At 51.5% G+C, this 22991-nt stretch overlaps 7 protein-coding genes across 7 annotated transcripts; 3 read left to right on the top strand and 4 right to left on the bottom strand.

Annotated features, from left to right (window-relative positions):
• Positions 1–2564: 2564 nt before the first annotated feature.
• B0T23DRAFT_394085 (voltage-gated potassium channel beta-2 subunit) lies at positions 2565–3696 on the top strand (the record flags this gene model as incomplete). The annotated part of the gene is made up of 2 exons (XM_062838107.1): positions 2565–2747; positions 2815–3696. The coding sequence occupies 2 exons, from the start codon at positions 2565–2567 to the stop codon at positions 3694–3696; spliced, it is 1065 nt and encodes a 354-aa protein (XP_062696152.1).
• Positions 3697–4012: 316 nt separating this feature from the next.
• On the bottom strand, positions 4013–5399 carry B0T23DRAFT_452053 (uncharacterized protein). Its single transcript, XM_062841132.1, has 2 exons — positions 4974–5399; positions 4013–4871 (listed from the first exon to the last, which is right to left on the bottom strand). Exons 1-2 carry the CDS (start codon positions 5053–5055, stop codon positions 4204–4206), a joined length of 750 nt encoding a protein of 249 aa, XP_062696151.1. The 5' UTR covers positions 5056–5399; the 3' UTR covers positions 4013–4203.
• A 1105-nt stretch (positions 5400–6504) lies between these two features.
• B0T23DRAFT_402958 (uncharacterized protein) lies at positions 6505–8314 on the bottom strand (the record flags this gene model as incomplete). The annotated part of the gene is made up of 2 exons (XM_062838733.1): positions 6505–7067; positions 7201–8314. 2 exons carry the CDS (start codon positions 8312–8314, stop codon positions 6505–6507), a joined length of 1677 nt encoding a protein of 558 aa, XP_062696150.1.
• A 3132-nt stretch (positions 8315–11446) lies between these two features.
• On the bottom strand, positions 11447–12183 carry B0T23DRAFT_426941 (uncharacterized protein; the record flags this gene model as incomplete). The annotated part of the gene is made up of 2 exons (XM_062840027.1): positions 11447–11838; positions 11889–12183. The coding sequence occupies 2 exons, from the start codon at positions 12181–12183 to the stop codon at positions 11447–11449; spliced, it is 687 nt and encodes a 228-aa protein (XP_062696149.1).
• Positions 12184–18899: 6716 nt separating this feature from the next.
• B0T23DRAFT_375351 (uncharacterized protein) lies at positions 18900–19466 on the top strand. Its single transcript, XM_062836901.1, has one exon. It carries the CDS (start codon positions 18999–19001, stop codon positions 19386–19388), a length of 390 nt encoding a protein of 129 aa, XP_062696148.1. The 5' UTR covers positions 18900–18998; the 3' UTR covers positions 19389–19466.
• Positions 19467–20246, bottom strand: B0T23DRAFT_375350 (uncharacterized protein). Its single transcript, XM_062836900.1, has one exon. It carries the CDS (start codon positions 20046–20048, stop codon positions 19779–19781), a length of 270 nt encoding a protein of 89 aa, XP_062696147.1. The 5' UTR covers positions 20049–20246; the 3' UTR covers positions 19467–19778.
• Positions 20247–20990: 744 nt separating this feature from the next.
• B0T23DRAFT_95826 (FAD/NAD(P)-binding domain-containing protein) lies at positions 20991–22944 on the top strand. Its single transcript, XM_062842047.1, has one exon. It carries the CDS (start codon positions 21247–21249, stop codon positions 22750–22752), a length of 1506 nt encoding a protein of 501 aa, XP_062696146.1. The 5' UTR covers positions 20991–21246; the 3' UTR covers positions 22753–22944.
• Positions 22945–22991: the final 47 nt, after the last annotated feature.

Raw genomic sequence — 22991 nt, 5'->3', positions numbered from 1 at the left:
GGTGGTAGTAGACATGGTGGAAGGGGAGGTGTTCAACATCTCTTCTAGAGGAACGGGAGGAGACGGTGGATGGGGTGGTGAGGGCTTTGTGTGAAGAATATGGCGTGGTCTACCGTGGGCGGATCACGGACGTGAAGCAGGAGGACTTGAAAGAGGGGGAGAATGCATGGCTGTCAGATCTAGTGGTTGATTCTCCGCAGTGGATTAGTGATGAGAAGCTGAGGAGGGAGGGAAGGGGCGGGAGAGTGTGAAGAAAGACAGAGGAGACGGTTAGGGCCTTGGGCAGTCGTTGAGAACTTGAGAAAAAGGGGTAAAAAAAAGAGTGCGGGAGGACAAGTAGTCGAACACACAGCCTCGCGAGACACAACCCTCCTCTATCATCACCGTCCGACAAAGGTACAAAAAGATACAAAAAGATACAAAAAAAAAAGATACCAACAACCGCTCAGCCGATCAGCGCACACCGGTTAACCATCGAAACACCCTAACCATTTTTTTAATTTTTTTTTTAGGGGGTTTTGCACTTTTGATTACCTTCTTCTGTTGCTGCTCACACCTGCAGATCCTTGATTGTGGACGGGGCTTACGATGTGGAACACGCTATCGGTTACTTGAATGTACATCATCGTTTCCCAACCGGACAGGAATGTTTTGGGGGTTTGAGGTGTTAGGACGGTAGACCATTGCGCCATTCGGCCAAAGCGGTTGTTGGTGATTACAGGTACCAAAGAGAGCAATTATAGAGCCATTAGGTGCCTGGTATGGGAAGGGGTACCTAGTTGGTAGCGAGGTGCGGGCAGACGGCTGGACGGGATGGGATGTTCGAGATGGGATGAAAGGTTTGGTGTTGATGAGCGCAGGCCTGGCAGGCAGGTACGTAGGCAACAGGCCGAGGGGGACAGTTTGACTAGAACATCCATGAACCCCTGTAGGGATTGAGCGCTCGGAGTTATCGACGGAAATGTGATGGAAAGTATTTCCCATAACGGGGATACCTAGGAACACTTTCTGCCTTGCGCACGGAGAACCAGGTCCCAGATGTGCGAATCGGCAAGCTGGCCGGATCGTCGCTCTGCCGCGTGATTGAGCCCTATGTATACATTAGCTCGTAGAGCCAAAGAGGTCTCCATGGCAGCTAGGCGCTCGGGTTCTTCAACTTCATTCTCGTTTTCAGGGTCCGGTTTGCGGTGGACCTTGTACTTGTAGTGTACTCATCCTGGCGCCCAGATGAGCCAAGGTTTTATGAAAATCGGCGTCTGGTCGAGGCACTTAACTTTCCTTAAGCGATCCACGCCATCTAACTCGGCCCTTCAATTTTGATGCAACAAGGCCTCAAAACCGTGATGAAAGAATCATTGGATCAACTGGTAGTAATGTCTGGAAGTCGACGGGAAGTCATCCCGCTACTATGTACACCATCTGCAACGGGGTCCGTGGGTCCCGGTCCCCGGAATGTCTGTGGGGCCGAGCACCTATCTCCGGAGGCCAGACCAGAACCCCAAGCTTGGCATCGTTCCGGGGAAGCGGGAGCCCCATGAAGTGCTGCCGGAGACGGCCATTCCAACCCCATCCCGTCACTTACATACATAGTGTACATACAGTTCTTTTGAGAGCAAATGGTCGCCTCTGGACATCGATACATCCATATTGGGTACAGGAACGAGACCCGACTCCTTGGGTCAGTGGACATCATATTCATGACAATTCACATGGCTCTCTGGGTACATACCAGAGCACTTGGGTCACCTCAATCTTTTTAGGCGGACCAAGCTCGTCCCTGACAACTGAAGATTGATGAGACCCATGGCAGTTGGCCCCTGATCACCCGCCAAGAACGCGGCCAAAGGTCTCAATCATACAATCTTGTTAGGAACGGAACCGGTTGAAGAAGTGCTCGCGGCTCTCCACGGCTCCCAAAAACGTGGGTTTCCACAGCAATTTCTTGCGTCATGGAGCTGCTTACTAAAACAATTTGGTGACCGCCCGAGACGGTCGCATTCGGCGTCCTGACTAGCCTGATTACCCCGCCGGCGTCATCGAGCAATTTGACCTCCAGCTACCCCGCTCCCCGCAGCCATTGGCCGTCAAGGTGTCTGATTTTCACCGCGGCAGACCGGCAACCAAATATGAGTATCGTATCGTATCCTGATAATCATGGCGGTGCCAGTTACTTCCGGCCAACAACGCCTTTTAGGGGGTGTACAAGGGGAACTGATCGAGGAGACGGGAGGTTGACAAATGCATGTCGTCACCATCGCAATCGCTGTTGCGACCTTCCAGCTCCACCGGGTCGATACTGACCATCACCATGGACGGAATGGTGGGTTGCCGCCTACACTAGAAAAGGACGCGAGCTCCGGTTGTTGAGCGGGGATTAGCGATAACTCCGTCCTTTATCTCCACTAAATATTTGGGTTTGAACTGAAATGTCGCCCAGGCCCCTCCTCATCCCATTCTTCTCCAGGTCTCTCCTGCCCGTGGTCCGTTTAAAAGCCAGCTTCGTCCCGCTCTCTTCCTGTCCATCTCGTCTCTATTCCACAACTCCATCCAGACAAACAAACACAATGGCTTCCGATTCTCCCGTCGTTCCCACGGCCTATGAGCCCAAGGACATGAAGTTCCGCTACCTGGGCAACACCGGTCTCCAGGTTTCCATCTTCTCCCTCGGTGGCTGGCTCACCTACGGTGGTACCCAGAAGGGCGAGATCGTCAAGAAGTGCCTCCAGACTGCCTGGAACCATGGTATTGTACGTCTTGATCCAACGTCCGTCCAGCTCACCACCAAAGACACCAAACTAACCGCGTCTTTAACAGCAAACCTTTGACACCGCTGAGGTATATGCGAACGGAGCTTCCGAGGTCGAAATGGGTCAGGCACTCAAGGAGCTCGGCTGGACCCGTGACGAGTACGTCTTGACCACCAAGGTCTTCTTTGGCACCGGTCGCAAGGAGCCCAACACTCGCGGTCTCAGCCGCAAGCACATCGTTGAGGGTCTCAAGGCCTCGGTCAACCGTCTCCAGACCCCTTACGTCGATGTCGTCTTCGCCCACCGTCCCGACGCTGCCACCCCCATGCTGGAGATCGTCGAGGCCTTCACCCAGGTCATCCGCAACCTCAACCTCGCCTACTACTGGGGTACCTCTGAGTGGAGCGCCGTCCAGATCAAGGAGGCCATCCACCTCGCCGACAAGCACAACCTGATCGCCCCCGTCGTCGAGCAGCCCCAGTACAACGCCTTCCACCGCGAGCGCTTTGAGAACGAGTACGCTCCCCTCTTCAAGGAGCACGGCTACGGCACCACCATCTGGTCTCCTCTCGCCAGCGGCTTGCTCACCGGCAAGTACAACGACGGCATTCCCGAGGACTCCCGCTTTGCCACCAACAAGGCCTTCTTCGAGAACACCATCAAGAGCCTGCAGTCTGAGGAGGGTCAGGCCAAGATTGAGAAGGTCCGCAAGTTGACCAAGATCGCCGAGCGCCTCGGTGCCACCGTCACTCACCTTGCCCTTGCCTGGGCTGCCAAGAACCCCAACGTCAGCACTGTCATTCTCGGCGCTACCAAGGTTGAGCAGATTGAGGACAACCTCAAGGCTCTGCCCCTTATCGACAAGCTCACCCCTGAAATCATGGAGGAGATTGAGTCTGTTCTTGACAACAAGCCCACGCCTCCTGCCACCTACGGCCGTGACAGGTAAAGGGCTGGCTTTGTGACGAATGGATGAAGTAATGAAATAGAATAATCAAAAAGTTCAACCTCAATTGTCTTGGTTTCATGTATGCTCTCCCGTGTTCTGTGATGTGTATGCCTCTCTAGAAGCTACAATTAGTCATGTTTAACTCGGGTTGACGCACTGATGGCCAGTTCAGGTCTCCTACCAACCGTCATGTGTACTGATGATCGAGAAGCTTATTGACGGCATGAATAAAAAGTGTCACATCCCTCTATAAAACGAACAGTCACCTTTAAAGCCCTGCACCGTAAGCCGTATATATCCATAACGGACAACAAGTGGCCGAGTAAAATTAATGCCTGCTAAAGAGACCCTTTGGGGAATGCTTAGCTTCCATAGGCGCCGGGATTAGGAGCTTCGTCGCGATAAATCAATCATATCACTATTCCAAAGTTGTAACCTTGTTGTGTTACCCATTGGAAGAATAGTATCTATTACTCCAAGCTTCTTTCTCACCACATCACATCACAATCAGATATCATCCCTCGCCCAAGGCTTCACGCCCTCCAACAACCTCTCATTCGCCTCCTTATCCCCCGTGGCCTCCAACAACTTATCGAACCCTTCCGCGTCCGCGTACTTCATGAACAGCAAGAACCCGGCCCACACAAAATCCGCATACGACACCTTGTCTCCCTCGAAGAACGGTCCCGCAGTATTCTGCTTCAACAAAGCCGTAGCCTCCTGCAACTCCTCCCGGATCTTCTCATAAGCTTGGACCCCGCCCTGCGTCTTCTGCAGCTCATCAATCGACATCCCAAACGCCGCCTCCCGCGTGCTGATAAAGTACGGCTGGCTCTTGGGACCCAAAATGTTCTTGACGGCGCCAGGCACAAAGACACCAACCAGTTTGCCCATCATGCCGGGCATGAGGGACTCGAGCTTGGCGAGGGCGGGGGTGTCCAGGTGCAGAGAAGGGTACTGCGGAGCCGGGTAGCGCTCCTCGAGCGCCACGGCGATCGTCTTGGAGTCCATCATGTAGGTGCCGTCGGGGAAGCGGATGGCGGGGATGGTGTAGGAGCTCGTGGAGGGCTCGGGGGCGGCGGGCGGGAGGTGCGGGGAGAGAGTGGGGCGGATGTCGGGGTATTCGAGCCATTGGGTGTGGTAGGGGAGGGACTTGTAGTTGAGGGCGAAGCGGGCTGGTGTAGGAGGAAAGGTTTGTTAGTGAGCTGTTTAGGAGAGAAAATGGGGAGGGGAAGTGGTGAGGGATGGATGGATGGGTCGGTGTTCTGCTTTCTTACTCTTCCAAGGGTTGAGAGTCCATGTGCGGCCATCCTTGCTGGGGATGTCGAAGAAGGTGATTTGTTGGTCTTGGTTGGCCATGGTGAATTGAGTTTGGAGCTGCTTTTCAGATGTGTTTGACTTTGCTTGGAGATGATGAGACGGAAGTGAGACTTTGATGTTGGGGTCGCTGCTTGTATTTATATCATTCGGGAACTAAGCCGAGGAGCGGGTCTACCATACAATCCACTTGGTATTCACACAGCCGAGCCCACAGTTCCATAGGTCGATCGGGTGTTACACAGAGATTACAAATCACTATTTACAAAATGCCCTGTAGGGGTAACTTCACCGATTATAGTAAGGTACCTTTTGGGAAGGGAGCCTCTGGGCGATTCTGGCGGTTTTAAGCCAGAGTATGGAAGTGCGGGTGTTCGATTCCGTTCCTTCTGTCAACTCCTTCTCATCTTGAAACCGGGCGATTTCAGCCAATCATATCGCGTAGATAGACGTGTCCTGCTTGAAAACTCCCCTGTCACCCGCTTGCTACAAAAAATAATAGGGCGCATCCCGAGCTGACAAACTTCCAAGAGTTGGTGTGTATAAAAAGTATTGGCCATTGTCAAAGTTGGTTGGAACGTAAAAGCCGACACCTTCGCTCATGAAACATAAAAGTGACGCTGAGGATTTCGGATATTCACGCAGGTTGCAGCCGAAGTACATAGTACAGTGATGCCCCACGCTGACAGGGAGCGGGGAAGGTACCACGGTACGATGCTTACTTAGTGGACCCCAACGTCGACCAAAGGGCGCGCCCAGATCTCAACAAATCCGCCTATCTACATTGATTGTACAGCGATACATATATACTTTTGGTACAGAGCTTCGTTTCCGACTCTTCGCTCTCACATCTCACTGTCCGAATTGTCCAATGGTCCAATTCTCATTGCTGTTTGCTCGGATTCGAGTGACGTCCCCCAAATGCGAACCGAGCGGACCAGCCTCAAGGGAGTTATTCCACAAAGGCGAACAACAACCGCTGGACTCATTGTTGACACTCGTCCATCACTCATCGGTTTCAACGTTAACTTCACATTGGTTTCAATCTGCATTGCAGGAAATTTGGAAGAGAATCCCTCAGGTGTTTACTAAACAATTCCCCCCACATTCGGGCGATCCGTGGAGTGTCATTCTCAAGTGACAATGTTGAGTAATCAACGAAAACTATATTCCTTGCGATGGCAATGAGGACTCTCACCCCCAAGTAACTTCCCAACTTTCTCATATGCCTGAGATCCATGACGGTGAACATGGGAATCATGATAACTAATCCGATGTCCAGTTGTCCATATTCGAGAAAACGCTCCGTTTCCATACCACCCCAATTCCCCCCAATCGAACGCATCATTCCAACTAATAACTAACAGAACCTGTGATGTCCAGTCATGTGGTGTCCCCAAATATAATGCCAAAGCTTGGGTCAGTATCTACGACCACTTACAGCAGATTCTCATTATGCCACCATGCTCCCTTTCCTTCAAAGACCTAAGCTCACTTCCAATCTTGAATCGAAAACCCCATCATTCCTCCCCGCTTCTTGAGCTCCTCAACGTCAAACGGAATCATCTTCACCTCCCCCATGATCAGTTCATCCAGCCTAATCCACTTATCATCCCCAAACGGATCGCACGCCCTATGTCCCTTAAGGGTATGCGTAATAACCACCTGTTCGGTTGCCGTCTTCCCAATCTTCTTGATCCGCCTGTATAGATGACTCGGACTGCAAGTCAAGTCCATCGTAGCCCATCCCTCCTGGCGCAGTACACGTTGTAGAGCTCCGAGCATACTGGCGTCGCAATTTACCGCGTGGGTGACTCTCCCTGGAGGTCTGCGGGAGACACATAACTGTCGAGGGGTGTCGTCTGGCGGGATCTCGATAGGCTGTCTGGGATTTCTAGGATCGTGACTTTTAGCTCTATAGTTCTGGACTTCGTCATCGTCACCAGGGTCGCGTGGAGGGAGGACTGGAGGGGAGGATGTGAGACGCTCGATCACTTGCTCGACTTCGAAGAGGAGCCGGTTTATGACGCGCTGTCGGCAGATTGTAATGTCCCCTATGTGCAATGTTCTTGTTAGCTTGGATGATGCTATATGAATAAACCAATATCACCATCAAGGTGTCGTTGCCGTGCATCGTTAAAACATGTTTGGAAAAATAACCAGCAATCAGGAAGGGGGTAAACATACTAAGCAAACCCAAATGCACCAACGGAGCCCACTGCGTGTACTCATCCTTCCCTTCCTGGGCTCCGTATCCCAGAAGCTCACCATCTTTATTGATCCTTGCTGTCTTGACCATACAGCGAATCGTATGCCTTATCATCTTGAGGTGACCCAACTCGTAGACTATCCAAAGCTGCTTTGCCACCTCGTCATGGCGAAGGGGGTTTTCGTGATAGATTCTCTTGAGCCAGGGAACCGCAACCGATTGGAGGCTCAATGTCATTCCATAGCGATGGGTAAACATCAAGAGGTCATAGAAAAGCTGGACACTCTTGAAGCTCTTCTCAACCCTATTGAGGAACCCGTGAATGACGAGCAGGAACGTTTTGCACACTCTGTCCTCTACGTCTGGGATAAAGAGAGTCGGAAGGGAGGACCTATCCTCCTCGGGCGATATTAGGAAGGCGGCAGGTGAGCGCAGAGGACTTGGTGTCGGGGGCGGTGGGGGCTGTTGATTGACCTGGCTGTGCCTCTCGGGCATGATAATGGCGGCGAGAACTGGGGAGGAGCGAAGGATGGCGGCAGTACTGGCGAGGAATCTCTGACGTTGTGGGCCACCGGACCCGACAATAATGTTGCCGTTGGGGTCGATCACCTCGAGTACATCGTCTTCGTGATGCGGAACGGGAGGTGCAATCGGCCGGGGTGGCGGGCCTTGCGCTGGTGAATTAGCCTGCTCCCGGGGAGGAGAGCTCGGTGCTAGCAGACCGTCGTAAATGGTGTCGATTGGTGGAAGTCGAAAGGTGGGGGACGGCCGAGGAGGGATGGGCGGTACTCCTGGTTTGTACATGGGTGCTGATGGCGGCGGTGCCTCCTCCATGTCGACTGCGGACTCGTATGGTGTATGCGGCACAGGCTCGGCCGGCGGCGGCGATCTGGACAATATCTGACGCGCCAGGTTCGCGCATTGCTGGATATGGTTGCCAGGACTGGGTGATTGATTGCTGGCACCCTTAAAGCCTTCGGCTTGCAACCATGCGTCAAAATCCCCGTCATCGTAGCCCATGTCGTAATCGCCATCGGAGTCGTAGCCGTCCCTGGCCGGGGGCGGGGCATTGGGATCGACCATTTCCGCCATGGTTGCTGTTGCTTGAAGATTTGCTGGAGCTGGAGGAAGAAGGTGCGAATAACGAATAATCAGAAAAGAGAAATGAGTGTGTAAGGCTGTTCTTGCACAGTGGGTTGTGGAGGAGGTTGTTCGTGGTAGAAGGAGAGTTTGGAGGGTGGGGGTGATCACTCTGGCAGGAGCGGGTCAACTTCTGGACTTCGTTTTCGTGGCCAGCGCCGTTTGTGCAAAATTCACTGACTGTACTGGCCAAGTATCTGTCAGATAAGTATGATACCCAGACGTGTAGAGAACCCCCCAAGCTGCACAGGTCAAGTTATGATTGTAGAAAAAAATCGAAACGCGGAGGGGAGAGGACCAAGAGGGTGAAGTCCTCGCAGCAGGCAGCAACAAGGTTCCAGGAAATGAGGGTCCATTCACTCAAACCTTGACGTGTGACTAACCGAAAAATACATCAGACGAAAGGTTAGAAGAAATCAGACTAGCTGGCTCGAGTAATGAGAAGGCGGGATCGATAGCTAGTTTAGAGCAACGCGTGCTGGGCGGCTATCTTGGGATGGTGTTTTGAGACGCAGGACAAAGAGTTAGTATGATAGACATAGAGAGTTCCGTCACTTCTTTGAAGAGATCAGCAGTCTATACCATGTATGGCTGAGACTATAGCGTAGTGGTATCAATGTTGGACGGCTCTCTTTGCCACAAACACCATAACAACGCAAGTATATAATAATATAACGAAGGACGCAAACCTGCAGAACCAAGAATTACATCCGGTCTTCTCAACATTGACATAACATGGGAAGGGAATGGCTTGAGAAGGATATATGGACGCTGAGTGAATATCCAAGGAGCTTATTGGCTATGGGTATAAGTACATGTTTCAAAGCGCGACAATATGGAACTCCCATTTACAAAGTACGTTCAAACTTCATCTGTTACTATCGCGTATTGGTTATATCCCGTCGATGGTGACGTGGTAAGAAGAGAAAGGAGTTAGAGGTGGAAAGAGTTATGTCGTTAGTGATAGCCTCATTTTGGGAATTGGATGTCGAAGTGCTGGTATTCACCAGCTGCTGTGAGCTGCTAGTGTCGTCTACGGCTCCATGGACTGGCGAGGAGGCCAAGGTATATGATGATGCTGTTGATGCTGACTGTGTGCCGGATAGCACAAAAACAAATGATCCGGATGATAGATGTCGACCACATAACTGCGGCATCATCCCCAGGTGATAATGAAGTCAGTATGCCTCTCAAGTATCTATTAGAAAGTCACCAAAGGTCTTTGGAGCAAATGATGAAAGATATCAGGAGGTCTGAACAGCCAACGCAAGGCATCGCACAGATAAATATCACAACTTCAAGACAGGCAACATCAACTGAAGTATGGTTCACATATGCAGTCACCCCATGCGACCATCAAGGAGATCCGGATCTGAAACGAGATCAATATAAGCTGTAAGCGTGGATTACAAAAACAGTACAATAAGAAGAGTAGGGTATTCATTCGTCCACAGATGTCCAGAAACCATGTATCGTCCGGTTCAAATGTCCATAACAGAACATAGCGAGAAAAGCTTTTCATCCTTTTATCCCCCAAAAGTGTTGCAAAAGCAGAAAGCAACAAAACAAACCGTGATGATGTTGATAGGCCAAGCAAAGAAGAAACGAAAACCGCGCGATATATCCAATCCAATTATACAACATGCCAGAGACACAACCCAGCCCAACACCTGCGCTACCTAGAAATCCTGTAAGCCCTGTGATGGTATGATATGATAGTAAGGAGATGCAAAGCCAGACAAACATACGCACCGAAAACGGAAACGCAAACAAAAACAATAATAGCACAGGGGGAAAGGAAAATGAAATCCCCAAAATAAACCAAACCCATCATGTGAGTGCCAGGTCGCACACAATTGACTGCAGCAAGTCCAGTGACCTCTCGACCTTTCGACCGACCGAAACTTGTGACCTCTCACGACAGTAGTGACCTGTCAACAAACACCCTATCGGGATCTCAGCCGCGGTCTCGGCAGCGTCTTGGCATGAAAGGCACTGCCCCAAGCCATCAAAAAGCGTTGACGGTGTGATAGATACTTGTAATTGTGCAAGTATCACCGTCGTCCTCCCAGGTAATCCCAATTTATTCCTCCGACTGTCTCTCAGGGTCTCGGCCGCCATGCAATTCCTTCCAAGGTGCCACAGTGTGTATGTAACGCGTATCATCCATCCGAGATCCGGTTGGCCGGTCCCAAGGAATAAGGGATGCAAGTGATGATCCAACGGTGAAGGAGGCCAAGGGCGCCAAGGGGGACCAAGGCATCTCAGATTGCCTTGGCAAAAAGGGCCAAGACCATGTTTCTCGCTTCGTTGATCGTTCGCTTCGATTCCGATAGTTTGGTCTGTTCTGTTTTGCTTCGTTCCCGCATTCTTCTTTCTGATCATCTCGTTCTTCGACGACTCCCGCCGTGTTTCGCACGCCTTCCGAGAGAGGGGGAAGCTTGTGCCATTTGCCAAGCTGTCAATGCAACGTGATCAGCACGCACGAGAACCAAACGCCCGAAAAGCCAAGACCGTTTCCTTCCCGACCGATACCAAGCCTCTTGGCAAATGTGCCGCATAACGTTCTTCCCAACTGCTTGCCGGTCGCTGTTGGTTTGAACCAGTCGTTGGGCAATGCCCACCTCCATCCATCCCTGTGTTCTCTGTTGATGATAGTCTCCCTTCCCGCTCCTTCGTCATTGGAAAGGAGAAATTGTGCCGAGGCTTGGCTGGCACAGAACGGCACGTTGCTGTAGAGCCCAGGACCCGAAAACCAAGTTGATGGGCCCGCGTGCCGTGTTAATATGTAGGACTCGCTTCATTCGATTTTCTTCAGCCCTGGGAAGTTTTGCCGATATTTGTGTAGGGTGGTGAGTCGGCGGCCTCCGTTTTCCCCTTTTCGGTATGTTTCCCGGCACCGATAAGCCTTATTCGTTTCTCTGTTCGCCGATCGTTTTGATAACAGGCCGCCGGGTACCTGTGAACTGGGTGTGGGATGTCGATAAATTGAAAGTTTATCGTCCATATCTGATGGTTATTGTCGACTTTTGATGATGAAATGATGATAAACTGCTAGAGTTATAGCACTTGAGGGGACTGGATTCAGGATGAGACCCGTCGAGCCCATGAGCGGCTCAACCGCATCAAGAAGCGGTTGCTGGACTTCTTGCGTACCTTCAGGTCTTCGTCCGCGCTGTCGAGCGAGAGGCTGCGCGCTTTGTTCAGAGGAATTTCAGTCGTCTTTGCATTCTTCATGTCCGTATGCCTCCTGGTTACGGTCTCGTTATCTGATTCCGATCGTTGAAGGGACTGCCTCTTAACTTGCTTGCTGGCGGGCAGGTTGGGAGCGGAGATGGGTTCGGGGGTAGTCTCGACGGCATGTCTTGTCATGAAAGCATCACCCTTTGGTGTTGGTGCCCTGCTCCTGTTCTCGCCATCGCTGGGATTGTTGGGGCACTTCATGAAAGCAAATGGAAACGGGATCTCGTCACCGACTGCTCAAGGGATTAGTCATGCCTCGGCCAGAGAAGGTAGATGCACTTACCGAGCTTGCACCATAGCCTCAAGTCAACCGTGTACTTGAAAAAATCGTTGGATACTGTAGTGAGCTGATTCTGGGCCAGCCAGATAACCGTCCACTCCTCGGCCTCCTTGATCGCCTGCGCCTTCTTGCCGGGAATGAGGAGCTGAATGTCCTTGCTGGCGGCGAAGTTGAGGACAAACTGTCGTCGCGAATACTCGGCCGCCGTCAAAGCCTTTCGAACCTCCATCTGGTCGATATCCTGCTGGGAAGTCCCTCGACGCTTTTCCCTTACTGCCATGTTCGCCGCTGAAGTCATGATGATGTGTAAGAAACAAAACCCAGAGAAGTGACGTATATGGTATGGAGTTTGTCTTGGGAACTTGCTGTCAAGGAAGCGTCGCTCTGGTGGTAGCGAGAAAGGAGTGTCCTGTGGGAAACCCCTTTGGATGGCTGGCAGCTCCCTCCGGGCCTCTTTGTAATGTCGAAAAGAGGAAGATGGTAGTTACAGAGACGACGGCGTCGAATTGTGTAACAGGAGACAAGACAATAGAAGATTAGGCCGGACTTTGGTTGACAATCAATATACCGGTGTCGATCCGATGGTGAACACTGCAGAGACCCGCGGCAGATATGTGTGATGATAGGGCAGTGTAGCAACAGCTAAGCTGACAGGAGTCTCGGTGGAATGATCAGTGAGACCATAATAGGATCACACAGAGAGGTCTCAACAAAGGAATCGATCCGGGAGGTTCGGGACAGGGGATCCTTTAAGTACAGATAACGTACTCGAGCGGCAAGGGGGATGAGAGGACCTGACTGGGGAGGACTGAGGAGGAGCCAGCTGGCAGGGTTCCGTTGTAGGATCCCAGGGATCCCAGGAATTTCCCAGGATGGCGGCCAGGTTTGCGTTTGACGGGCCTGACGAGAGCCAAGCAGTGCGTTCTCGAATGCGGGAGCTTGGAAAAGGAGTCAAACAAAGTGAGGACCCATACGGACCCATGGGTGGCTGCAGAACGAAACCGAAAAAGAAACAAAGTCCGGTCTTGTCCCATGCTGGGTAATCACAAGATTCAGAGTGGAAGCGTACCATCAAGTCGGGTCGCTTGGTATTTGCTCGTCTTTGGACATCGATGTCGCTAGAGCCAAGTAGGTACGTACAAGGTGAGGTGAGTAAGCGGGACCCGACGTGTCAGTGAGCGCCCGAAGCTGCCAAGACGCGCCGTGTCTGGCCATGATGCTGCGTGGAACTCGGGCGTGGAGATGTCTCCGGAATGTGCTTGGCATGATGTTGTTGAACGACGGACGATGCTTCAGGGACAGCGACAGTCAAGTCAGGTGGAGCGGATGACGGGACATGGTCGATGCGGGGAAGCTTGCCGGGAGATCTCCATGCGGTTGAAGTTTGATTTGGACAAGAACTGAAGCGTCGTCGCGTCTTTGCCCGCCCGGCACTCAGTCGACAGGGCAGCGAGGGCAGGGCAGTATTAGACAGTATGGGACCTCCAATTCGCACATCGTCCCTTCCACTTTGGGAGATCACCAGAGGTAAGTACACTACTGTAGCAGATAGGCAGCACTGCAGCAGCCTGCCAGGCAGGCCCGCGACACTTGCCTTGCCTGTAAACGGGCAGGCATTGCAGATGGGCAACCACCATCCACCATCCCTCATCAAACTTGTCATAAACGTTCAACAAATCGTTCACCATATGACGCTCACCCAATTCCCCCCTCATACGCGTGCACTCAGCCGATTACTAGGTAACCCCTTTTCTTTCCAGCCTCTCAGCTACATACCTACCTACCTAGATATGTACTCCGCTACACCGCCATGACCGATGACACTTGTTGTTTTGACGGCTCGTATAAAATGAAATTGGGCACGTCCATGCGAACACGTTACGTTGACGCGCTCGCCGATCGTAAGACGCCGGCACGCTATCTATCTCGGTGGAGAAGCTGAATTGGCCAGAACGGTCCCTGGGCCGGGCCTTGACCGTCCTTTCGTTCCTCACGGGTCCCTTTTGCATTCCCAGGTTCCAGTTCCTAACAAGCTTCAACCAGGCCCCTCAGTTCTGAGACCCCGCCAGCAACTGAACCAACCCTTCCCAGGTCTCCACTCCGCTTGCAACTCTCACTTTCCCTCCATGATCCATGCCACTCATCATCGTTCGAATCCACGACCGATCAAAACAAAACTTGTACCAGCCTGCACCTTGCTCCGTCGCTTCTTTGCACAGCCAGCAGCCTATCAAGCTTACAGCGGGGTTAGGGGCTTGGCAGGAATGTCGATCTTTTCCTTGCCGACATTTCGCTTCGCATTGATCCAGACTCCAGCGCGTCGTCTTTTCCCCATCACTCACTGCCGTCCAACACCAAAATGTCTTGTGGCCATCAACAAATGGGGACAGACGGACCTGTCTCTGTCTTTCTGTCTTACCCCAAGCATTGCCAATTCTTGAAGCCATGTGTCATCCTATTCCGACTACATACCGAGGGCGACTTGCCAAGGGCGGCGGCAAGCCTTCCACTGAGCATGTGGTCAACTAACAGGCCCCAGGTCCAAATGCCATTGAAACTCCCAAAAAGGAGAGTTGCACAAGCGCACACAACAACAGCCCCAAGACCCAGGGGCAGGGCAGGTCGCTTAGGTAGATGGGCAAGGCTTCCTGGAACGGTGGGACGAACAAATAGGAGACGGGGGCCTGGCGGTGCCGCGATGGTGGTTGAGACGATATGTAGTCGTAAGTTCGACAAGGCAGATATTGAGCCAAGACCTACGACCCTATGCAATATCTGTGGTGCGTCTGTACCTAATAACCACCTCACCTCAACTATTGTCTCGTCATCCGTGAAACCTCACTCGATTCATCTGGCCGTACCACTCATGGTCCCATCCCTTGGCTGAGGACTACCATTTGCTTTACGTCGATCTTTTCGCTTTTACGACTTTCGGACTTTATTCTTTCCACCTCAGATAACGGGACCTACACGTCCCGTCCCGCTCGCTGAGCTAACTGAACTACACTAGACTGATCACCAACGACACATGCAACTAGACGCAGTTGCGCAATCCTCACTTTGACCGCAAGCGGTAGCTGGATCGACTCGAGATAGTCCCTGGATCGACTAACCTAACCCACTTTTCTGGGAGCGCCTGACATCTACATAGTCAGTGTATCAACCGCGCAAAAACTCGGAGGGCGCATCACCCAATTCTCATCATTCAAAGTTGTTGTCTGCTATGTTGATCTGGTTGCTGTACGTGAACTCTTCCCTGTGAGTATTGCTTGTCATCGCTGCTTGCTGTGTAGTGTAGTAAAGTCAGCGGGCGCGATGAGCGGCTAGAGGCAGAGATTGGCTGCGCGCCACCCCGAAAAGAAGAAAAAAAAAAAAAGGGTTCAGTCTATTCAGGGACTGTTCCAGTTTTGAGTCTATCCGGCGACCGAGTTTCGCACTTGAGGTTTGACAGCAGCGATGATGTGTCTTTCTCTCGGGCTCCGCTACGCTTACCTCGGCGAGCAGGAAATCTTTCTTTTCCTTTGAATGATTGATTGACAGTCCGATCAAGAGTCCCATCCGGACCATTTCTCCTGCCTGTCCATTACACAATTCGGCAATGGAAGGCGCTAGAGGGTAACAATGAAGCCACCTCACAGGTGCTTGATACCCTCTAGCTTGATTATGTGATTGATAGTCCACTCAGATCCCCACCCGTTTCTTACACCGGGACCCTCACATGCAGGACCCTTCCGTGACCTGCATCAAAAGGGATCTTTTTCATCACCACGATCGCCATTGGGCCTCACCAAACAAAGTTAAACCTTTTCCTTTTGTTGTCTCTTTGCTACTTACTTTACAAGATAGCGCCTTGCCGCCATGCCACCAACGCTACACTGAATCGTGCGTTATGGTAGCGCCATCGAAATAAAGCAAAGCAAAGCGGAGCGGAGCGGCGACGACGACGACGACGGCGCGCCGCGAAGCGAGGCTCGGCGTCGGGAGGGGACGGGCGGTTGTCTCCGCAGCTCCGCAAAGAACCTAAAAGCGCGGTTGATGCGGGAATGGAGACACCAAGACATCTGAGATCGATTTTGGCCACGAGAGTGGGAGGCCCTAAGCGGGTGTTTCAAGATCCGTTAGTGCTTATTGTTGCGATCTGCAGGCGAGTTGCGTGCTATTTTCAAAGCTTTGGTTGTGGAGGGGATGGTTGGTGTTCGTTGTGATTTTTTTTTCTTCTCTTTTGGCCCTACAGGGCTATAGGAGCAGCATCACCCAACGGTTTCCACTTGGTTGTACCGTAGGTTTCTTGGCGACTTCATGGATGGTAGAAGAAATGGGCAAGACAGCGACGTGCAAGTGGAAGGAAGGCAACGCAAACAGCGAAAGTACACTACAGCGCATCCATATTTTGTACGTCAACAAGTAGTAAGTAATCTTTCTCGCAATTAATTCAAGGCACAGGTTGTGTAACTGTGCGATGACTTTCCTTCTGTTCCAGTACAACAACCGGCGCAATTACGACGGAGATAAAAGGTCTCAATGACAGAAGCAAGACTCCTAGGACAGACAAGCATAAAGAGTCAGCTTGTACACTGAATGTAGGGCGTCTGTGATACCGAAGCTCTGAATGGACGAAATTGAAGCAAAACAGCCCAATATAGTAGAAGCCCCTCCCATGTTGATGCAACTAATGCCGGCAGCCCAAACTTTTGCGAAGGGTACTCGTCTGGGCTAGTTTGCAAAAGCAAAATCACAGACCAGAGGGACGAGTAACGGCCTTTGGCCACTGGACGACCGCCCCGAGCCTCAAAAGTGGGTTTGATAGAGCGACTATACCCGACCCTCGCAGGTGTCCATATAAAAAATAGTCCGGACATTTTTGGGTGTGATTAGGTGTCAGCGTGTCCGGACTATTTTGCAAACTGCCTGCCCCGGTATATAGGTATAAATAAGTACGCCCTGCCACCAAAACTAGCTGAGACCTCTATTAATGCAATTTTGCGTCGTCAACCATTGCAATTGCACATTACAGTCTTATCCACCAGAGAGCATGCCGCCAGTCAAAATCCTTTTGCAAAAAAGGGGGTTTGTAAAAGTGTACAAGGTAGTATTTGCATGAAACAGAGGTTTCTACTGCACGTAGTGAGTGGCGTAGCGAGGCACCCGACTGCAGTGCTAAGCTTAAATCGTCCAAAATGTAACGATGGTACGGATAATTCCTTCCGATGCCGTTGACGACGTTGAGGCAAATGTAACGCATGATCTTTTCCACGTCCCGAGATCTCGATCGTAGTTCCTGCGAGCTAGCGTTCAACTTTGGTCCTTTGTGGTCTGCGAGCAATTGCTTACATTCCACCGAAAAGAATCAACTGTCGTCAAGATCACGATATCATTTGAGCAAAGAAGGGTTTACGACTCCACAGCACAACCTCCAGAGGACCGAGACGTTGAGCCGACCGGGTGTCTGGCGGTGGGCCGCGAAGTAGGGTGAGATCAAGGATGGATGTTGAGGTCGAGACTTCGGGTCCCCCCGCGCCCCAAACGATGAACTCCCCCCATTTAGGTACGTCAACAAACCTCTACAATCCAAGGAACTCATCCGATTGATCCATTTCGTGCCGGCATTGGATGCAAAGATACTGTTGTAGTTCTGTCCCTCTCGGAGCACATTCTCAAAAAGAAACTCCGCCTCATCAAGCCCTATCACGACGACGTCAGCATCGCACGATGGAAAGTGTCTCCCAATGCTATCTATCCACTTCATCTCCCCCAATCCCGTCTCGGTTTTCAAGATCTCGATTCGATAACGTCGTTGGGTTGGATTCTTCATCTCAGCAAGAGGTTCCTTTCTGCCGCCACTTTGTCCGTAACCTACAACCTGGTATTCGGCCCTTCGTGACTTTATTGCATGGCATATCTCCCCGGTCGTTCACGTTGATCGTGCGGTACGGATCGATTCCAGCTGCATCCGAACCAGAATGATATCTGGGAGCGGTAACAGCCAAACCAAGTTACACTAACGTTCCGCACATGCTTGAGCTATCTTAAACTTGTCATTAACGCAGGCGATGAACGTTCCGGCCATTGACGCTGCCATTGACTTCATCGTCCAGTGTTGTCGTCATCGCGAGGCCGGCCGGCAAGCTCCATAACCGTCATATCTCTGATATGACAACCAGTCTACATTTTGGGGACATGATCGGCGAGTACTACCTACGCTCGTCCTTGGTCCTCACGCATTTGGGTACTTCAAAAAGTTTACTATGGGGCGCGAAGCATGCGGGATGAACGCTTCCCCGCCTTGCTCAACTGCGGTATGTAGACGACTCATCGATCGAGTGGCCGAAGTTCCGATCGCTGCACATAAACATTGATTCTCGCTCAGCAGGAGAGACCGAGAACTGGTACATTGAACTGCTGCCCACAGTCGCTGCTCTGCTCCTCGTTCGTCGCATTGTGCTCCGTGGCTGGGGAGGCTTCATATCCATTGACGACAAGAACTGGAGTTGGCCGACATACGTGGCTGATGACCGATATACTCTCGATAGATTGTGTTTTGCACGAATCAACCAGGCGACTGATCCTCGGGATAAATTGTTCGCTCTGTTGTCTCTACAGGAGTTTCTTGCTAACAACTTTCCGTTGAAGCCTGACTATGCTAAATTCATAAAATGGGTATGCGTGAAACATCGCAGTGTGGTTCTTGCGGAGGGTAGGTCTGGTGATTCTTAGCTGTTGCGGAACGATACCGGAAGATTGTCTCAGTGTGCTCGAGAGACTCTCTTCATAGGTGCCCGACTGGAGTGAGAGGTATTTGGAACGGCTGGTTTGAAGCAATGGATGATTGGGTCCGGGGAGGCATACACGCCTTTCCGGGCACGCGATGATCCGCAAGTATCCTATCAATATGGGTCAGCACTCTCTCAAACGGTAGCGAAGACAATGCTTAACGCAGGCATCCATAACTGTGGGAGGGCAGTGCTTAAAGTGCGTGGCGTAGCTAATGAGAGAAAAGAAGTTTGTGACTGATCATATCAACATATTCATGCTGACGACAACGAGTGTGGGGATTTTGTGAAGAGGTGCCGATTATATCATGATAGTTTGAGTTTGAAAGCTGAAACGCAGCAGATGAACACATGCGACTTACAGGAGCAGCTCGTCTTCCAATGCCTCGACAACGGAAACCCAAAACAAGAGGAAACCAACTTCATCCACTTGACTGAGCTGCATACGGGTATGGACTTCCGCTTAAGAACCCAGAATATTTGGGAGATAATGAGATGTGTGGCTACATCAGTTTCTTCACAACCAATAAGCAGTTGGCTAGACGGATATGGGAATCTTTGGGACTGTTCCTCAAAGTTCTTCAGTTGGAGATCAGGTCTATTATTTCTGAGCGCTGGTGATCTATTTGTTCTGAGGGACAGGGATCATGGAACCTACACACTGATCAGGAAATGGCGTATATGCGTTTTGATGGAGGGAGAGGCGTTTGGCGGTGCGGCGCAGACAAGATAAAGGATACGATACCCTATGATTCACTGCATGACTTTTTGATCTGTTGATAGACAACTCTGGACTGAGCCAGCATGCACAGGGTGCAGTGAATAATGTCGATTACTATTACTTAGGTCTATTAGGTAGAGATATAACTGCGAGTTGAGTATTACCTCGCATCAGGTTTGTGTTCTGTGACCCCGATACCTATTGTCCAACAGAACCAACGCAGCGTTGTTCCAACTGGTAGCCTCTGCATCACGAGTGGAAATAACGTCCAGAAAGAAAGTAGAAGAAGATAACCATACCCAATAGCGCCACTAGGATCAGAAATATGCTGCAGCAGATGTCTGCAATGGTCCGCAAGTTTGGCTTTGGCGCTCCTATGTCACTGTCCGTTTCTTTCTGCCACTAGTAGAGTCCCTGGAAGCTACCCGTGCCATCTTGAGAATCATAGCTTTGCTGCTCTAGGTCAAGGCTATGAAGGGGTGTTTGCAACGCTTTCTGTGGAGTTTGTGGGAGGGTTTCCTGAACCAATGTTGTCTCTGAAGGTGCCTCTTCGGAGCGTATAGATGTCTCCAGCCTGGAAGGAGATGCTGGTATAAGCGTGAAGCTGGGGCTTGGAAGAGGCGGATGTACAGCTTGCGTTGTCAACTGCGGCATGGTGTGATTTTCCGCCATCGTCGTTGTGCTTCAAGGACCTTTCCAGTTCCCACAACGGGCCCTCAGGAGGAGACAGAAGAGACTTGCGGTCGAGTACGAAGAGCGATAGGCAGGAGGACGGTAGTTCTACAGCAGGATGATAGTAGTTAGCAACGATGATTTCGGGGCGAGACAGCTCAGTTGTAGTACTTGCTCTTTGAGGAGCGCAATGCCGTGGTGCAAACGTAAGGCCTGGCTCGGACGTTGGCTCGGATGTGAAGGTACCTCGAAGGTCGCCGTCGAGCCCGCAACGGTGGAAAAGCGTTTACTTTCCAGTGATAGCGGGGTTGATAAAGGATTCAACCCGAAGAGCGGCAATAGCTGGGGGTTCACCAATGATGGCGAAAGGATGCTGTTGACAGAGTGAGGGAGGACCAGACGGTTGATTATTGATCGGGTCTAGTGATAGAACTAAGTTATGCTGGAAGATGAACCTTCTCAACGAAAGAGAACATGAACGGTAGGCCTCCCGGCAGACCACAGGACATCTCGTCGTTCTTAGATTTAAAAACCATCGCTTTGCATTTTGCCCTATCTTGTGTTATTGCCCGTTTTGGGTCAGAGCAAACAATCGAAAGATGGAAAGATGGACGGGAAATACTTACCTCTAAAAATGGAAGGAGGTGTATCGCAACCCCGCGCGATTTCCAGGTACGGCTTGGCATTTGTAGGGCAGCAAGGGGCAGGTACCCCCGGGCGGATCATGCCGTCTGACGTGAGAAGGTTAATGACTCCAGCTTCTTTCCCACAAACTCCACCGGTCCCCAATTTCCTCTCCTTGTCCTGACCAACAACATCTTGAGAGGAAACATCAAACCTTTGTCATCGTCGGGAGTTCGCCAAGACACATTACTGCCAGCGAATCGCAACAACAAACTCACAACGGCCGGAATGATCCCAACAATGGCGCTAATTGGGAAGCAGCTGAATCACTCGCATCAGCGGATCAGCGCCGTGATGGACGGCGAGACTGGGATTGCACAGACCATGTCACTCCATAGAGCTGGCTCAGCTGGCGAACCTCGGCTGGGGCAAGAGATTTGGCGATGTTGCTGTGAACGCGCTATCAATATTTAAACGCCCATCCAGCCCTCCTCCGCCCGGGCCCCGTCTCCTACGCGATTGTATATCCGACCCCGGGCCGCAGTGCTAGCTACGCCGAAACGACCCACGCACAATGGCCTCCGAAGACTCCACTTTCGACATCATCATCACTGGCGCCGGTCTGAGTGGTATCAACGCCGCCTACTTGTTGCAATCCGAGTTGCCTAACCATTCCTTTACCGTCCTAGAGTCTCGCGATCATATCGGCGGAACATGGGCCTTCTGGAAATATCCCGGTATCCGCTCCGACAGCGCCATGGCTCTGTTCGGCTTCCCCTGGTATCCATGGACCAAGGACATTAACATGGCTGATGCCCATCTCATCAAGAGATATATGGAGGACGCTGCTGCGTCCCAGGGCATTGACAAGAAGATACGCTTCAGCCACCGCGTCACGTCAGAGAGCTGGAGCAGCGAGGAGCAGAGATGGACGTTACACGTCGATGTCACTTCCGGTGACGGCACCGTTCTCGAGAAGAAGATCTTCAAGACGCCATGGCTAGTCAACGCCACCGGGTACTACAGCTACGAGAAGCCTCGGTCCACTGTCATTCCCGGCATCGAAAGATTTCAGGGACGAGTGGTACATCCCCAATTTTGGAATGACGAGGTGCAGTACGATAACAAGCGCATCATCATCATTGGCTCAGGTGCCACCGCTATCACTCTCCTTCCTGCCCTCGCCAAAACTGCCAAGCATGTCACTATGCTCCAGCGTAGTCCATCATATGTCTACAGCTTGCCAGCTAGAGACGAGCTTCAACCGGTTCTGAAACGATTCATGCCAAGCCAATGGGCCGGGAAGATTAACTGGTGCATCAGGATGGTCGCCGAAACTCTCTTTGTCCAGCTGCTTCTGAACTTCCCCAACTGGGGAAGGAAGCTTGTCGTTGGCGAGATGCGCCGGCAGCTTCCCAAAGGTTTCGATGTCGACAAGCACTTCAACCCTCGGTACAAACCTTTCGATCAGCGTGTGTGCCTTTGTCCTCAGGGAGACTTCTTCAAGGCTTTGTGTGGCCCGAACGCTTCCGTTGTTACCGATCATATCGAGACCGTCACCGAAAACGGCATATTGCTCAAGTCCGGTCAGAGCCTCGAAGCCGACATGATCATCACCGCCACTGGTCTATACATGATTTTGCTCAACAAAATCGACGTCTTTGTTGATGATGTCCGCATCAATGATACCATCGGCCAGCGGTACATGTGGAATGGAGTCATGCTCGAGGGTATCCCCAACACAGGTGTTATCACGGGGTATGTGGCAGCCACTTGGACTCCTGGTGCCTCCACAAGGACACGCCAGTTCATCAAGGTTATTAAACATGCGGAAAAGACGGGAGCCACCATTGCCACCCCTTATATCGACGAGGCCGAGCGTGCACAACTTCCCAAGAAACCCTGTATTCCTAACAGCTCGACCTACATCACAGAAGTTCGTGACCGACTTCCTCTTGTCGCCAACGTGGGTCCGTGGAGGAACGGAAAGAACTGGTTGGAAGATACCATCCGGCTGTGGTTCGGGTGGGTCACAACTGGTATGCGGTTCACTTCATGGAACCGAGTCAAGAGTGATTAAGTTATCGCCAGTCCTCCAGGTTTGGATATTGGTGTAGAAACGCCTGGTATCTCCAGTTGTGCGAGTCCTCTTGAGCCATGCTCAGTCCTCACACGTTCAGGTCCTTATCCGTGAAACCGCAGAGATAGTAATGTAATCCAGCCAACCTTCATTTCTCCCTTTACGGATCCTGGAATGTCCCAGTCACCTTTTCTACGATTGAGCATGCTTTTGTCTCCCTTTTAGCCGTCGTACTCTTG

This window comes from Neurospora hispaniola (assembly GCF_033458365.1).
Source record: "Neurospora hispaniola strain FGSC 10403 chromosome Unknown B0T23scaffold_2, whole genome shotgun sequence".
NCBI lineage: Eukaryota > Fungi > Ascomycota > Sordariomycetes > Sordariales > Sordariaceae > Neurospora > Neurospora hispaniola.
The sequence above is the reverse complement of the archived record's forward strand: the minus strand, read 5'-3'. Positions and strand labels throughout refer to the sequence as shown.

Excerpts from the sequence above, each read along its gene's own strand:
- B0T23DRAFT_375351 (XM_062836901.1), top strand. The coding sequence starts at position 18,999 with ATGAACACATGCGACTTACAGGAGCAGCTCGTCTTCCAATGCCTCGAC.
- B0T23DRAFT_452053 (XM_062841132.1), bottom strand. The coding sequence starts at position 5,055 with ATGGCCAACCAAGACCAACAAATCACCTTCTTCGACATCCCCAGCAAG. Across the intron at positions 4,872-4,973 it reads GACTCTCAACCCTTGGAAGA|CCCGCTTCGCCCTCAACTAC; the intron begins GTAAGAAAGCAG and ends CTCCTACACCAG.
- B0T23DRAFT_375350 (XM_062836900.1), bottom strand. The coding sequence starts at position 20,048 with ATGGCGGAAAATCACACCATGCCGCAGTTGACAACGCAAGCTGTACAT.
- B0T23DRAFT_95826 (XM_062842047.1), top strand. The coding sequence starts at position 21,247 with ATGGCCTCCGAAGACTCCACTTTCGACATCATCATCACTGGCGCCGGT.